This window comes from Archocentrus centrarchus, chromosome 14, assembly GCF_007364275.1.
Source record: "Archocentrus centrarchus isolate MPI-CPG fArcCen1 chromosome 14, fArcCen1, whole genome shotgun sequence".
Taxonomy (NCBI): domain Eukaryota; kingdom Metazoa; phylum Chordata; class Actinopteri; order Cichliformes; family Cichlidae; genus Archocentrus; species Archocentrus centrarchus.
Window position 1 is genome coordinate 14,404,436 of NC_044359.1, and position 15,136 is coordinate 14,419,571.

The following is a 15,136-nucleotide window of genomic DNA, read 5'->3' on the forward strand; positions in this document are numbered from 1 at the left end:
TATTTCATTTTTTTAGGTCATGTAACATTATGAGGATGTGATCATATTGTGCCGTTTTCAAATTGACAATTCCAAAAATACCATTTATGAACTAAAAAAAAAAGCCTTTGGGTTTAATCTTTAATAAACTGAGCTCAGCTTTGGATTTAGGTAAACTTGACTGTGGTGTGTGACAGTAATGATGAAACTAACACTAAAAAGAATATATATATATATTTTTTCATGTACAGTGGGAAGTGGCCACAAGCAGTGCGAGCTAATGGACATCTGCTCCTCAACTCTGAAAAGGTGTGTCAAATATTAAATCGTGTTAAATATTACTTTTAAAAATGACATTTGTTATTAGGTAATAATCCAGGAGGTTCAGAGCCCTGTATTATGAAGTGAGTTTAATATACTTGGGGTATGTTTATGTTATCTGGATTCACTTACCCTAATATTGGCAGTCAGGTCAAATGAAGCTGGTTGTCAGCTTGCTAAAATAACACAGGATCTCCAAATCTAGCCAAGAGTGAGTTTACATGAAATTGGTGGCATTGGCACCTCTGACCAATCACAAACGTGGATAAGTGTAGTGGCAGCAGAGCAGCTGATTAGAATAAGAATAAATATAAAAACCGAATTCAAACATAGGCTTAGTCTAAGTGCAAAGATCGAGATCGAGAAGAACAAACAGGATTACATATCGTAGCTGATAGAACTATAAAAATGTTGTGAAATTGTTTGTCTAAGAATCTATTTATTGTTGATGCTCTTGTGGAACTGTAAAGACATTAGAGGTCCGGGGATCTTCCAGGGATAGTGATGCTATTTTATGGAGAAATGTTTGGTCAGTAGGCGGTTATGCCATACCTGCTGATCTCAGCATATGTTACCATGGCAATTTACCCTGGTGACAACTACCTTCATAGTACAGAAAATCCTGAAGTTACCTAAAATAAAATGAAATCTTGCTTTGTAGCGTGGGTCTCTGGTTTGGGTCTGATGGGATCTTTTGCGTTGCTTGACTGACAGATTTGAAACGTGACAGCCAAACGTTTCACAGAGAAACTTTAAGTTCTAAATGGTTTTAGGAAGTTCTGTTTTTGCAGCTAGTTTGCAGTTGTTTTTGTAGTTTTAAACACCGAGTGATTATGTGGCTGGGAAGACCTGAAAGATTGTGACTGCTAACATCTGTTTCTTTCATTGAACAGATGTCCAAATCAACAGGAAATTTCCTCACTCTCACCCAAGCCATTGACAAGTTTTCAGCAGACGGTACCATCAGTTTCTTCTTGATTTATCTCCCTCCTTCTGTCGCTTTTCTCTCTCCTTTCTCTTAGTTTTCTTTTCGATGACATTCATTTTACTCATTATACCCTGAAACCTGGGAGAAAAACACTTCAGGGGTACATTTTGAACCCATTTCAACAGTACTTTTGCAGCGCTTGGGCCATTATGGTTGATTATAGTGTTACCATCTTTTATCCCCTGGTGAAGATGCTTAGAAGATGAATCCATTTAGATAGCTGAGGTTTTGATGCTAGATATTATGAGCTATTGTATTTGTCAGGTCCCTCACTTAGTGGACTTTAATTAAGACATTTCTGTAATAATAAAGTAATAGGCACACATTAATCCGAATGGAGGATGTTCTCAATATCAATATGTCCTCTAGGATGAGAAGCTTTTAATTAGTGTCCAACATTTTTTTATTTATTTTTTTGGTTGTTATTGCAAAAGAATTGTTTCCATCATTCATGAAGTATTATGTATTCGCGTGGATTTTATATTCCAGCAAGGCGTGTTAGGTCGTGATTTTAGGGGTCCCTGAGTTTCTTTTGTGGATGAAATGAAGTGGATTCAATCTTGTATTAAACTCAATTAAAACCAAAGTTTCCAAAAAAATCTCTGGGATGAGCAGGATCCAACGCAGGCTGTTTATTAGACATATTGGTTATAAAAAACACAGACAAAGACCAGGAGACTGACATTAACAGAATTAAGACAACAATACACACACACACACACACACACACACACACACACACACACACACACACACACACACACACACACACACACACACAAACAAAGAGGGAGAAGGAAGGAAAAAAGGAAAGGAAAGAGAGAAACAAAGAGATGGGGACAGAGACAGGAAGAGAAGAGACAAAGAGCAGCCGCATCATTATATAACCTGAGGATCCTAACTCTGCCCACTTGACTTTGACCCCTTTCAATTTGCATAAAGTGTCATCCCCTGAAACCTGATCACAGACCAATCACCTCTGGGCTTGTTGCTAACTTCTTTCTCACGTGTACTAAAGAAAGCCACGTCACCAGAGTACCCGGTGGTTTATGACAGCTCTGACAGATGTCATAAATTATGGATCTTCTTCTAATTAAAAACTCTGTTATAAAAGCACTTTTTGGACAATCCCCACTTTGCTAGAATTTATCCCCACACTAATTCAGATTACACAAACAAATTTCAGGGGGGCACACAGTCATAAAGTAACCTAAAAATGTAACAAAGGTGATACAATGTCATGTGAACCAAAAAATATGCATAGATAAGCCTAAGGCCTCAAGCATAAATGAGAGTGAATATAACAGGCCTCAGTTTTATCCTACTAATCTAGAGCATACAGTGTGCATTAATCCAGTTTATGTGACTGCTATAATTTTCAATTAAAAATAACTGTAAATACCAATATCAAAGTAATAAAAAAATTCCCAACAGCAGTTCCTCCTGTTGGTCAAAAAACTAAAATGCAAAGAAGAAAAATATACACTCTATAATAAAATGGTTAAAGGAACATAAGGGGAAGATCAGTGGCATTTTTAGAAATGACTGCACAGTGAAAATATGACAATCTTTGTTTGGCATAAATAATGTTGATTATTCAAAGAGAATTCAAGAATTATGCTTTTTTTCTTTGAGATATGCCTCGGGATTTTTCAAGCCATCCATCTTTTTTTTTTTAAATGTCTTGAATGAGCTGAATCATAGATGGATATCATGCATAGAAACTATCCTGCTGTGGGAGGGAACAACTTCATGGTCTGGCAGCAGATAGACATATCAAGTTGTTTTGGTCTAAGAGCTGGGAGAGATGTCTCCGGAATAGCTTAAGTTTTCTCAAGCTTTGGAATTTTCTACAGAGCCTCTGTGCTTCACCTCTTGTCAAACTATTTTGCAAAAAAGAAAAGAAGTGCTGAGTTTATTGTATATCTTGAATAGAGGATCCAGATAGTTTGGTATTAAACTGAAGCAAATTACAAAGGCAGTTGGCTTTGTGAGAGTAACTATGTATCAATTTTACATCTAATTATACTGCACTTCTGTTTGTCCATGTTGCTTTCTGCTGTTTTTAACACAAGTCCTCATTTCCTTTCTCAGGTATGCGTCTGGCTCTAGCTGACGCTGGGGACACAGTGGAGGATGCTAACTTTGTAGAGACCATGGCTGATGCCGGCATCCTGCGCCTCTACACATGGGTGGAATGGGTGAAGGAGATGATTGCCAACCAGAACAACCTGAGGACGGGACCTGCAGACACATTCAATGATCGGGTTTTCGCCAGGTAGTTTGAGGAATTAAGAGGGTGTGATTGACAAATTCTGAGAATTTATTAAAGAAATTAAGTAAGTTAAAATAACCACATTAACCAAGTTTTAAAGAGGTTTTTAGATGAATTTCAGCCTTGATCACACAATTCAGCGTCTTTGAACAAAAGGATTTTTGTCATAGCTATGGCTGCATTAATAAATGTAAGGAGATAGACTGATTGGGCTTAAATGTTTTAAAAATGTTTTATTTTTAAATAATTTTCTGTCCTCTTTAGTGAGATGAATGCAGGCATTCTGAAGACAGAGCAGCACTATGAGAGGATGATGTACAAGGAGGCTTTGAAGAGCGGCTTTTTTGAGTTTCAGGTAAATATGATTTATAAAACACCTCTCTGACAGTCCTCAATCATTTTATGAGATTATGTAACAGATGCTGCAATCATAACTTAAGTATGTGAAATGTACGCTCTAGTCATTCTGTTAAATTAGTAGTAGTATATTATGGAAACTGCAGTGATAGTTGAAACAGTAGCATAACTCGAGTGACACTGACGTGTTTTTATGTGTGTATTTAGGCAGCCAAAGATAAGTATCGGGAGCTGGCCATCGAAGGCATGCACAGAGACCTCGTCTTCCAGTTCATAGAGAGGCAAACGCTGCTGCTGGCCCCCATCTGCCCACACCTTTGTGAATACACTTGGGGTCTGCTTGGCAAAGTAAGAAACGCATGGATTTAGCATCATAGTGTCGTTTTCAGGTTCTGGGGTGCCTTTGATCGTCTTCCACTTTCTGTCTTTAATTCTTATCTGTCTTGCAAATTTCCAAGTAAAACAGAAATGCAGTCAAAAGAAACATTTTAACATCCTGTATTCATTTATATTCATGAGTACAACTGGGATCAAGGAGTTAAAAGCTACAGGTTTAGGTAGGCCTGCAGAGGCTCAGGTCCTGCTGCTTATTTACCTGTGTGAAATGGTTACTGACATTCTCACTGTTGATGTACATATCCACTGGAAGCCTATCTTCACACTACGGACCTCTTTCTCTCTGCAGCATGAAACAAATGCACATACAGTTGCATGCTTCAAATAGCACAGGCAGACAAATATATTTTTAACGCTGAAATTTATGAATATGAAGGAGTGCAGCTGTGATGGAGATGGGTTTTTGGCTGTCGCTAAGCAACAAAAAAAAAAAAAAAAAGCCCCACAACCACTCACGTGTTCAGTACCACTAGTTAAAGAGCTAAGAGGCACTCAGTAGCCAGAGGTACACACACCAGTCTGGGAACCTTACATATGCCACCGTTACAATATGTTTGTGACCTCTGGTTGTGTAGTTATGATAAGAATAAAGTTTATTTGTATAGCAGGTATCAAAACCATTGTTACAAAGTGCCTCACAGAAAGGGATCGGAGAAACAGATCAATTAAAATAGGCCATTCACGAGTCAAGTGCAATGTCAAAATTAGAATAAGGTGCAATTGGATTCAATTGTACTAACGTATAATTACTTCAAATTAACTTAAAAATCTAAAAGTAACAAGAATGAGATGTAAAAAATACAAATACAAAAAATACAAAATTTGTTTAAAAAAAAAAAAAAAAGAGGGTTAGAATGGGAACAGCAGTTCCAGTATATATTCTGGGGTCGGGCCATGAAAGGCTCTAAAAGTAATAAGTAAAGTCTTAAAATTAATTCTAAAACTAATGAGCAGCCAGTGTAGTCATTAAGACTGGTGTGATATGTTCACCTTTTTTGGTTCATGTAAGAATTCTGGGTGCTGCATTTTGCATCATCAGAAGTTGATTTAATGCGTTGTGATTGATACCTGTTAAAAGACCATTACAATAATCCAGAGGTGGGAAGTAACGAAGTACAAATACTTCGTTACTGTACTTAAGTAGATTTTTTAGGTATCTGTACTTTACTTAAGTATTTATTTTTCTGACTACTTTTTACTTTTACTCCCTACATTTTTACGCAAGTATCTGTACTTTCTACTTCTTACATTTTCAAACAGACTCGTTACTTTTTAACGTCAGAGAGAAGTTTGCATTTCCGGTCAGTGCGCCTTCAAACATAAAACGATCTGAGCCTAAATGGAGGAATAATAACATATAAGAGACAATCGTACTGCGTATCCTCCATCACCGGGGCTTATCTCGTACAAAGGGATTAAATACGCAAACCCATATAATTAATGTATCATTTATAGCGCTATAATCGGGCCGGACCGAGTCCGTAAGTTGCGCTGCGGCACATAAACAGCTTAGCTAGCGCTACTGAAGAGGAGCGAGAATGAAGGGAGTAACGTGTGGCAGGTAAATGCAACGTTTCTAAATGCTCAACAAATATCAGCAAACACACAAAGTGTGTGCAGTTTGTCACACAGTGTGTCTGCTAGCTAAAAGAAGAGCTGCTGTATTTCAGGGAGAGCAAAGAGAGAGAAGTTCACTCAGAGATGGAGAAAGAGGACAGGAGAGGAAGAAGAGAGGTTAGAATTAAAGGAAAGGACTGGAAAATAAACTGAAGTATGCTGACTTTGTGTAATTCAAAGATCCTATGAAAATGCTGCAGTTTAGTGTTTAATAAATAGGTTAGTTTGTTGTACTGTATTTACAGTAAAGCTCTGTGTTGGACTGGAGCACAGTGTTTGTGTTCATGGTCAGAGTTACAGGTTACATCAGTGCAGCAGAGATGAGTTTGAATCAAAGCTGCTGATGCTGAGATTCATTCACTGAATCCAACATTTCTACAGCCTGTATGCTGTCAGTGTAGGGGATGGAGATCAGCTCAGATAGCTGTGAAATACTGGGTGTTTAGGTGGAGGCACAGTCACCCTCTACTATGGAGGACACAGAGAACAGAGCTGTGTTTAAATTCCCTTTCACAGTTTGTGTCCTACATAACAGGTTCAAGCTGAGTGCATTCATTAGAATTAAAATTTAGATTGGAATAACATTTGTATTCTCATGTACTATTTTATATTATTACAATAATATATAATGAGGTTCGGTTTGTTTTACACAAAAATAGCAGGTAGAAACATCCTCCAAAGAACTACTTTTACTTTCTTACTTTGAGTACATTTCAGAGCCTGTACTTTTTTACTTTTACTTAAGTAGAGAAGTTGAACCAGTACTTCGACTTTTACTAAAGTATTTTTTAACGTAAGTACTTGTACTTCTACTTAAGTACAGAATGTCAGTACTTTTGCCACCTCTGCAATAATCTAACCAAGAGGAAATAAAAGCACGAATGATAGTCTGAGTGTCACTTAACAGTAAGGTATAGAGTAAGGAGAGCTGTGCTTTTTGATTGGTCAGACATGACTTAAATCACTAAAGAGCTGTCTCAGATATACTAACCCAGTCCTGCAGCTTCTTAATCAAAATTTCACATGAAACACATGTAACACATGAAAAAATAGGGTTCTGAAGCTCTGGTGAGCCTTATGACATCTGTAGTTTTTGTATACATTATAAAAGCAAACAAACAAACAAAAAAAGATATACCCTTCTTCCCTCCTCACAAAGTTACCATTTTTCTTTTTCACCCTTTCTCCTTGACAGACTGGTTCTCTGGTGAAGGCATCATGGCCTCTTGCCGGGCCTGTTGACGAGATTCTGATCCGTTCCTCTCAGTATTTAATGGAAACTGCACATGACCTTCGTCTGCGACTCAAAGCCTACATGCTTCCCCCAAAAAACAAGGTAAGATATGAAGTCTTCAGTGGGCCTTTCCTTCATGGTTGTGTTGTGAGTTATAAGCTGTGCTATAAAATGGACTGACATAGTTTTTAAAAACTGGAGTACAGTTGAAATCCTACATATCCAAAGTTAGGGGGGGGGGGGGGGGGGGGGGACACAAAACATCAAATATATATATATGATCCTAATTGTCCATTTAGACAATTAGACAATCAGCTAGGTAGATGAGCTCAAACACTGCCCCAAAGCTTGCACTTCAAGGGCAAGGCCACTAGGGGGTTCAGAGGGGCATAATAGTTGTAATGGCTTTTTAGGTTAATAGTGAAAATGAATGCTTTCAGAATTGATTGCCGTCTTATTGATAGTTGTTTTGTTTTTGTTTTGTAAATGAAATCCAGCACTTGTCTGAAATTGTTCATTAACATAGGAGTCTCCTTCAGGTGTTGTTTAACAGTTTGATGGTGGTTTGATGAGGAGCACAGCGATGCAGAAAATTATGAAAACAAAAAAAACTGCACATTGAGAAGCCTGAAATTATTGGGCGCCAGCAGCCAAGAACATAATTTAATTTATCATTTGTGAATTCACTCGAATCTTAACCCTTTCAATTAACAGCTGAACTAAACACTGGCTAACTCTGTTAAACGACATTCAACTAAAGATATAAACAATCCGCTGAAGGTTTAATTCATGTTATCCTAATTTTCCTTTGATAATAAAACAGAGTGGAGGTTCTGAACAGATTTGTGTAATACTGAACTCAGCAAACTCCTGCCTTTTACCAGCTTTGACCTGAATATACTTTTTTTTTTTTTTTTTTTTATGGTCCACACTTCATAATCTGACACACAGCAGTGGTGGATTATTGATGTTGTGTCCTTGTAATTCTACAGCTGCATCCTGCATCCTTTTCGATACACTTGTGAGCTTATGTCTGTTGTGTTCACAGCAGGAAAGCCAGTCTGTTGTTTGTTAACAGTTCAGCACTTCAATAAGCGGCTGTAGGCGGCTTAGAGAAAAGCAAAACAACTATTGACAACATCTAAGATAGGCAATATCTCAGGCTTTCAGGCCCCTGTTATTGATTTACTGGAAATGTTTTGTTGCCATTGAGGCAGGATTGTAAAGATGATGGGAAAAGAGGAGAAAAGAAGAGACAGGCAAAGGTTTTCTTTCTTTTCTTTTTTTAAAATATAATTATAATAGTAATGTTTTCATACATTAAATATGCTCAGCAGGAAAACCTATTTTGTTAGCAAGTGAGGTTCTAATCAGGTGGGGGTGGGGCGGATTTTGTGAATTTGTAATATATACAAATAATCCTTAATAAGTATAATGATGGATTTTTCAGAAGGCATTTTAATGTTTTTCATTAACACTTTCCCAAACAGACATGCAGTGTCTGGACAATCCAGTTTAAACCTCTGGTTCAAGTACCACAATGACAATAAGATTATTGAAACAAAAAAATTCCCACAACAGCATATATACACAATTTTACCATTTATAAAAATATGTCTAGCAAGCACTTTTGTGTCATTTTATTTTTTATTTATTGAGATAATAAACGGTCGCATCAGGGTTCATTTGTGAAAACGCATACATTACAGCACTGGAGTTGACAGCTGTCATGTAAAATAAGTTCACAGATTGCCATGTCTGCTGAAGAACACACACACACACACACACACACACACACACACACACACACACACACACACACACACACACACACACACACACACACACACACACACACACACACACAAACACACACACACACAAACAAACAAAGCAGCTGGTTTCTTGAATAATCCAAACGCACTTTGAATCTGATTGAAGCCACCTTGTCTTGTGTGCCTGACGTATGAATAAACAAGATGAATCAGAAATGCTTCTTTTTTTTTTTTCTTTTTTTTTCAAATTTAATCCTGTTTTCCTTCCAACAGAAAGGTGACTCCAAGCCTCCAGCCAAGCCCTCCCACTGCACCATCTACGTGGCCAAGAGCTACCCTCCATGGCAGCACAGTGCCTTATCCCTGCTCGGCAAGCACTACAAGGTGGGAAACAAACACACAGAACCCTGCATTATGCACAGCGTTAGGTCTGAAGATTTATTATTTGTTAAAGTACTGCAGGCCACCCTAGTGATGCAATAAAATGCTTATTGCTGTAAATCCATATTTTTGTAATTAAATGATCATGTAATTTAATTCTTTTAGTTACTCTACACGTCATCTTATGTATGCTCCTGTTTGTTTTAGTTTCTTACCTCTTCTTTTTTTTTCTTTTTTTTTTTTCCTAGAGCAACAATGGGGTTCTTCCAGACAACAAAGTGATAGCAAGTGAACTGGGAGCCCTGCCTGAACTGAAGAAATACATGAAGAGAGTCATGCCTTTTGTAGCCATGATCAAGGTAAAAATGGTGAAAGGCTGACAGTGTTGTTTCACTGGAAAGATGCACCCAGCCCACTCTCCACCAATGATCATGAACCTATGTCCCCTTTGTACATATATTGAATTTACTATCAGAACGCTAAACATATTTACTCTTGTTTGTGGCAACCCCATATGCAACAAACTGCACTGCACTGTGTATTCTGACACCTTTCTATCAGAACCAACGTTTACTTTTTAAGCTACAGTAGCTCATCTGTTGGATCGGACCACTTTTGATAAATACTGACCACTACAGACCAGGAACACCCCCCCCCAAGAGCTACAGTTTTGGAGATGCTCTGACCCAGTCCCACCCACTAACACTTCAGCTGTCGGCGGTCATAATGTTTTGTCTGATCATTGTATATTTTGTATTTTCACACTGATCAGCTTGTGATTGGTTGAAAGTCTTCTCTGAAAATTTGTTGGGAAGAGTTGGAGTTCAAAAGCTATTTCCTTTTTTTTTTAAATTAATTAATTTTTTTTTTTTTTCAGTGCTTTGTGTCAAATAATAACAAAACTCTACACAGTACAATGAAAAATGTGAAAAAGTGTTACACTGCCATTACAAAGAAATTTCAGGAATACTTGTTTTGCACAGTTTAATGTGTTTATTGATTGAAAAGAGTACAAAACACACTTTTGATCGGCTGTGTCAGCCTCTTCCCATTTTCCCATTTTCAGTGTTCACAAAAATGTCTTCATTTGCATCACAATCTTGGCTTCAGGTCTGCCTGTCTTGATTTACAATTCTTTATTCCCACCTTTCAAACTGCTTCACTTTGGGTTGAGTTGTCCTTTGTATCTAAAAGCGGTAGCCACCAGATGATTTAAAAAAAAAAAAAAAAAATAGCATTAATGTGTGCCTGCAGTTACTGTTTCTGTTATATAAAGCTACATATTCACTCAAGATCAAGTAGTGCTAATAAATGATTAGAAGCGTTGTTGCTTATTAAAATTTTAGATGCCACATCGCTTGTGCTCTAAGCTTTGTTCAGGTGTCGCTGTTTCACTACAGTGATCAAACAGAATGAGGCTAATAAATAATCATGATGAGCTTTGTATTCATCCACGGTTTGTCTCTCAAGCTGGTCTTGCATCTTTCATGTTGATTTCTCTCCCCTGCTTTATTTTTTGTCTTTTTTTTTAGTATTTTTTTGCTCATAAACGTTTTTTTCTTACCAATCTTGTGGTGGCAGCATAAAAATAACAACGAACTGTATTATGCTCTATTATAAACTAATACATGATTTCCTCAGTAATGAGATGAAATGTTACGTTTCCTATTTTGCTTTCAGCTTCTGGTTTGTTAAATTATACCAATTAAATCCTCTGCAGTTCCTCATGGGAGTTGTTATTTTTCATCATCTTGTTGATCTGATGGGATCTCTGATTCTTACCATTTAAGATGTGACCTTTTTGTTCTTCAGGAGAACCTGGAGAAGAATGGGCCCAGGGTCTTGGATCTGGAGCTGGAATTTGATGAGCGAACAGTTCTCATGGAGAACCTGGTCTACTTGACCAATTCTTTGGAGGTAATCTTTGTGAACTTTAACCCCACATTGCTGGTATCTGGAATTTGTTGGACAACAACTATGAGCAGCAAAACCAGCATCTTTTCTAAAGCGTGCAGAACTTTGGTTCAATGTGTCTTTACATAAATATCAAACTTGCTCAGAGGTGCCTCTGGTTTGAAAGCCGAGTTTTACGGCCTCTGCAGAAGTAAGTTGAGGAAATCCTAAGCTCAGTTCTCTGCAGAAAATCCCCTTAATACCACTGTCTGCACAAAAGCTTAGCCTAGTCAAAAAAATAAATAAATAAAATAAATCCAAGTCCCCAGGATACTTTTGTGAAACCAGCACAGATTTAAGCACAGAAAAGCAGAATTATACATAAAGTACATCAAAGTAACAGCCTGGCTCAAATTCCCATGTTTCTGATAGATCATAGCTGAAGATAAGTTGATGACAAAGCAGACATAATCAAATAGAAATACGCTAAATCATGTAGGACTAAAAAGGGTGATATATTACTTTACTCACAAACCAGCTCTGTGAAGTGGGTTAGCCAGTGACTGTTATCAGATCTGTGTGACTTGAAATGTTATTGCAGTTTATAGGACAGATTCGGAGAGAAGCTCTTCATCCCTCCCTATTTTCAGTCTGAAAAGTTTTTGTAAGCATTTGATGCTTCTCTAAAGACCCAAACACTAACTTCTTCATACATTTTGAGAATAAACCAGGGTTCTTGTTCCCAACTCCTTTGCTTAGTCACGTACTTAGTATTTTCTCACTGATGTACCATCCTGGGCAATAAACTGAATGTTAAGTCTCTCATTACTGCAGCCTGGTTAATACCAGCATCGTTTGCCAGTGTGCATACCTAACACACCTGTAAACACATTCCCTGTGGACCAGACTGCTGAGCTGATTATCTTTTTTCCTTACATCATTCCTCTTTGACAGTTGGAGCAGATTGATGTCTTGTTTGCCTCTGAGGCTGATGACAAAGTGAAGGAGGACTGTTGCCCAGGGAAACCGTTCAGTGTTTTCAGATCAGAGGTAAATACTTTTCACTGTTTATTAGCTTTGGCCAGACTTTGTGGGTGTTAGAGGATGTGTTTTAGCTTTTTTTTCTCACTCACGGGTCTGTCGTCATTTCTGTATGCCTGCGCTTATTTCATTGATTTATTTTATTTTGTGCCGCAGTGTTTTTGAGCCAGTGGTGAACAAAATTATTTTATTTTATACTCTAAGTTAAAGTAGTAAGTTGTGCATTTTGATTTGTCCTTTTTTTTTTTTTTTTTTCCTAGCCTGGAGTTTCTGTGTTCTTGGTCAACCCACAACCGTCCAATGGCATGTTTTCTACAAAGGTTGACATCCAACAGGGGGACAACAGAGACAGCATTGTGCGCAGGCTAGCCAAGGTCAACAGACTCATTAAAGGTTTGTAAGATGGATATAATGCAAAAGTTAATAAACCCCAAATGAATCTTGGGGTAATAATCTGTAAAAATGTTAACTCTGTTTTGATGAAAAGATTTGGGAACTACTGAATCATAAAGACATAAATAATTATCATGAGTATGTATCATTTTTTTGTGCAAAAGGTTACATCAGACATCCTGGTGGTTTGGCTAACCCAACATCATGTGATGTTCAACAGCCATACTTTTCCTTACTATCCTTTCTCAGCCTGCTGTCATTGTAGAGAAGGTTTAAGTGAACTGTGACAAGAAAAAAAAAGAAGAATATTCACCTTTTTCTGTGGCTCTCCAAATTGTGGTTAGGTTAATTTTGTTTGCTTTAGTTATCTTTGAGGTGTGAGAGAGTGAGTTGATTGGGTACAGCTGAGATGCCCATGTCAGTGTAACAGGTATGAAACCATACCTGAAGCTTTATATGTTCCCAGGTACACAGTGTCCTTAATATTTGTGAAAGGTTTAGAACAGGGACTCATCATTAGGTTGGTCAGACTGGATAATGAATGTTTAACAGAACATTCTCTGGTTAAACTTAGATCAAGTGTTGCGTAGCCTGTTTTTCTCTCTCAGCAATTTACACAGTCTGTGTCTACATAAAGACATTTACAGCATACATCTACCTTGGCTTCAGTCGTCTTTAATTCAGAGCCCATTTATGTGATCTGTCTAATGACAGTTGACAGCCATATCATGCTGTTTAAAAAAGAAAATATATAGCAAATCTCTCTGCCAGTGTTTCATGAACTCAACCACCAGCCATCCTTCATCATATTTGTGTGAATATCAGAAAGGTTTTCCACTCTGATTGCACCACCAGACACTCTGCCTTTTGAGAGGTTGTGCTTCTGCTATTTCCATATTGTCTTTTATGTTTCGCTTTAGTTTTGTTTTCTTCTTTAATATGCTTGCAGATTTGAAAAGAAGAACTGAATAATGTTAAAAAGCATTAGCTTATATAAGAACGATTCAATATATGACCCAATTTTCTTTGTAGCCTCTTTTTTCTCTTTCACTCTGTTCTCTGCCTGTAATGTCTCATCTGTAGCTTTTTTTTCCCTCCATCCTCAGTGAAGTCTCTCTTTTTCATTTTTTCCATCTTGTTCCTTCTTCTGTATTCTCCGATTCCCCAATCTCAATCATAACTTTCTGTATCTTACAGCCTCGTGTATCCCACCTCTAACACTTCTGTTTTTCCTCACTTGTTTTCTTTCCCATTCTTTTCACCTCTAACACTGTCCACCGTCACTCCACCAGATCTGTCCAAAGTCAAGTTGATGAGGTATGAGGACCCTGTATTGGGGTCTCGCCGGCTGCCCATCTTGGGACAGGAGGAACGAGGCAAACTGCCCATCTCCAACAAATCTGTGTTCAACATCAATCTGGAGGAGAAGAAGGTCACTCTGGCTGACAACGGCCTCACCGTAGACATTGGGGACACTTTGGTTTATCTGGTTAATTAGAATAACGTTGTCACAGACAAGTGGGAGACATGTGCAGCAGTGAATCCTTTGTTGACAATTCAGATGCATCAAGAAATGTTACAACAAAACAACTTATTTTGACTCAGAGCAAATGGCCAGCACCTTATAGATGTACCTGTTTTATAATTAATGCAGACCAGGATAAAAAGAAAAACTTAGCACTCTTCAGCTTTTTTTCACTGCTGAGTGTGATGTCGGGGGGATACTGAAACTAGCGGGACCTGAAATGTTGGCTTCTATCTTCCTATTTGAAACAAATTCTACATTTGTAGTACATCCAGATCTAGCTCTGGGCTATCCCTCTGATATGGTTTTCTTCTAAAGGGGGCAGTATTACAAAACAGTTATCACAAAATAATACAAACCTATCCTTAAAGTTTTAACTTTTCTTTGCCATGGTTGTAGTCGAGGATGGCACTAGAATTTGTGATCTGTTCTGCAGGACTCAGTCCTGAAATCATCTGTACAGCTTATTCTTGTCACAGAAACCACTGATTTGATGCATGTTTGCACTGTAAGACTGCTCCTGCATCCTCCAGAATGCCTGATGTTTTCATACACAGGGTGACATGTCTTGTGTTTTTATACATCCAAGGTGAGGCTTATCTTTCCCTTATGTTTTGTCAGCCAGTTTTCCTGTTTTCTAGCTGTGGATGGACCTTGTCTGGCTTTTCCAGATAATTAATAAAACCTATGAAACATTAAACCTCTGTGGTGTTTGTCTGTCTCTGGCCTCTGTACTGGTAGTGGCATAATAAAATCTACTACATTTACCCAACATTTATACTAGTAGAGAAATTTGAGATCTTTGTGCTTTTCACGTCTACTTCTACTCCATTCCATCTCACAGGGAAATATACAGCTGATCAAAAGTTTAAGACCATAGCCTTTAAAAGCCAAAAGCTGTGCAAAAATTTGGATTCCATGTCATTTTCTGTCAAGTCTTTACACTGTCAAGACCTCCTGA

At 37.8% G+C, this 15,136-nt stretch overlaps 1 protein-coding gene across 1 annotated transcript in view; it reads left to right on the forward strand.

Annotated features, from left to right (window-relative positions):
• lars1b (leucyl-tRNA synthetase 1b) overlaps positions 1 to 14,875 on the forward strand; it is a 25,785-nt gene extending 10,910 nt beyond the window's left edge. Inside the window, exons 21-32 of the mRNA XM_030747135.1 lie at positions 231 to 288; positions 1,194 to 1,257; positions 3,383 to 3,566; positions 3,828 to 3,918; positions 4,128 to 4,268; positions 7,129 to 7,269; positions 9,216 to 9,326; positions 9,572 to 9,682; positions 11,136 to 11,240; positions 12,171 to 12,266; positions 12,518 to 12,650; positions 13,943 to 14,875. Of these exons, the coding sequence (XP_030602995.1) occupies positions 231 to 288; positions 1,194 to 1,257; positions 3,383 to 3,566; positions 3,828 to 3,918; positions 4,128 to 4,268; positions 7,129 to 7,269; positions 9,216 to 9,326; positions 9,572 to 9,682; positions 11,136 to 11,240; positions 12,171 to 12,266; positions 12,518 to 12,650; positions 13,943 to 14,148 (1,441 nt within the window). The 3' untranslated portion in view covers positions 14,149 to 14,875. The remainder of the gene's footprint in view (positions 1 to 230; positions 289 to 1,193; positions 1,258 to 3,382; positions 3,567 to 3,827; positions 3,919 to 4,127; positions 4,269 to 7,128; positions 7,270 to 9,215; positions 9,327 to 9,571; positions 9,683 to 11,135; positions 11,241 to 12,170; positions 12,267 to 12,517; positions 12,651 to 13,942) is intronic.
• The last annotated feature ends 261 nt before the right edge of the window (positions 14,876 to 15,136 follow it).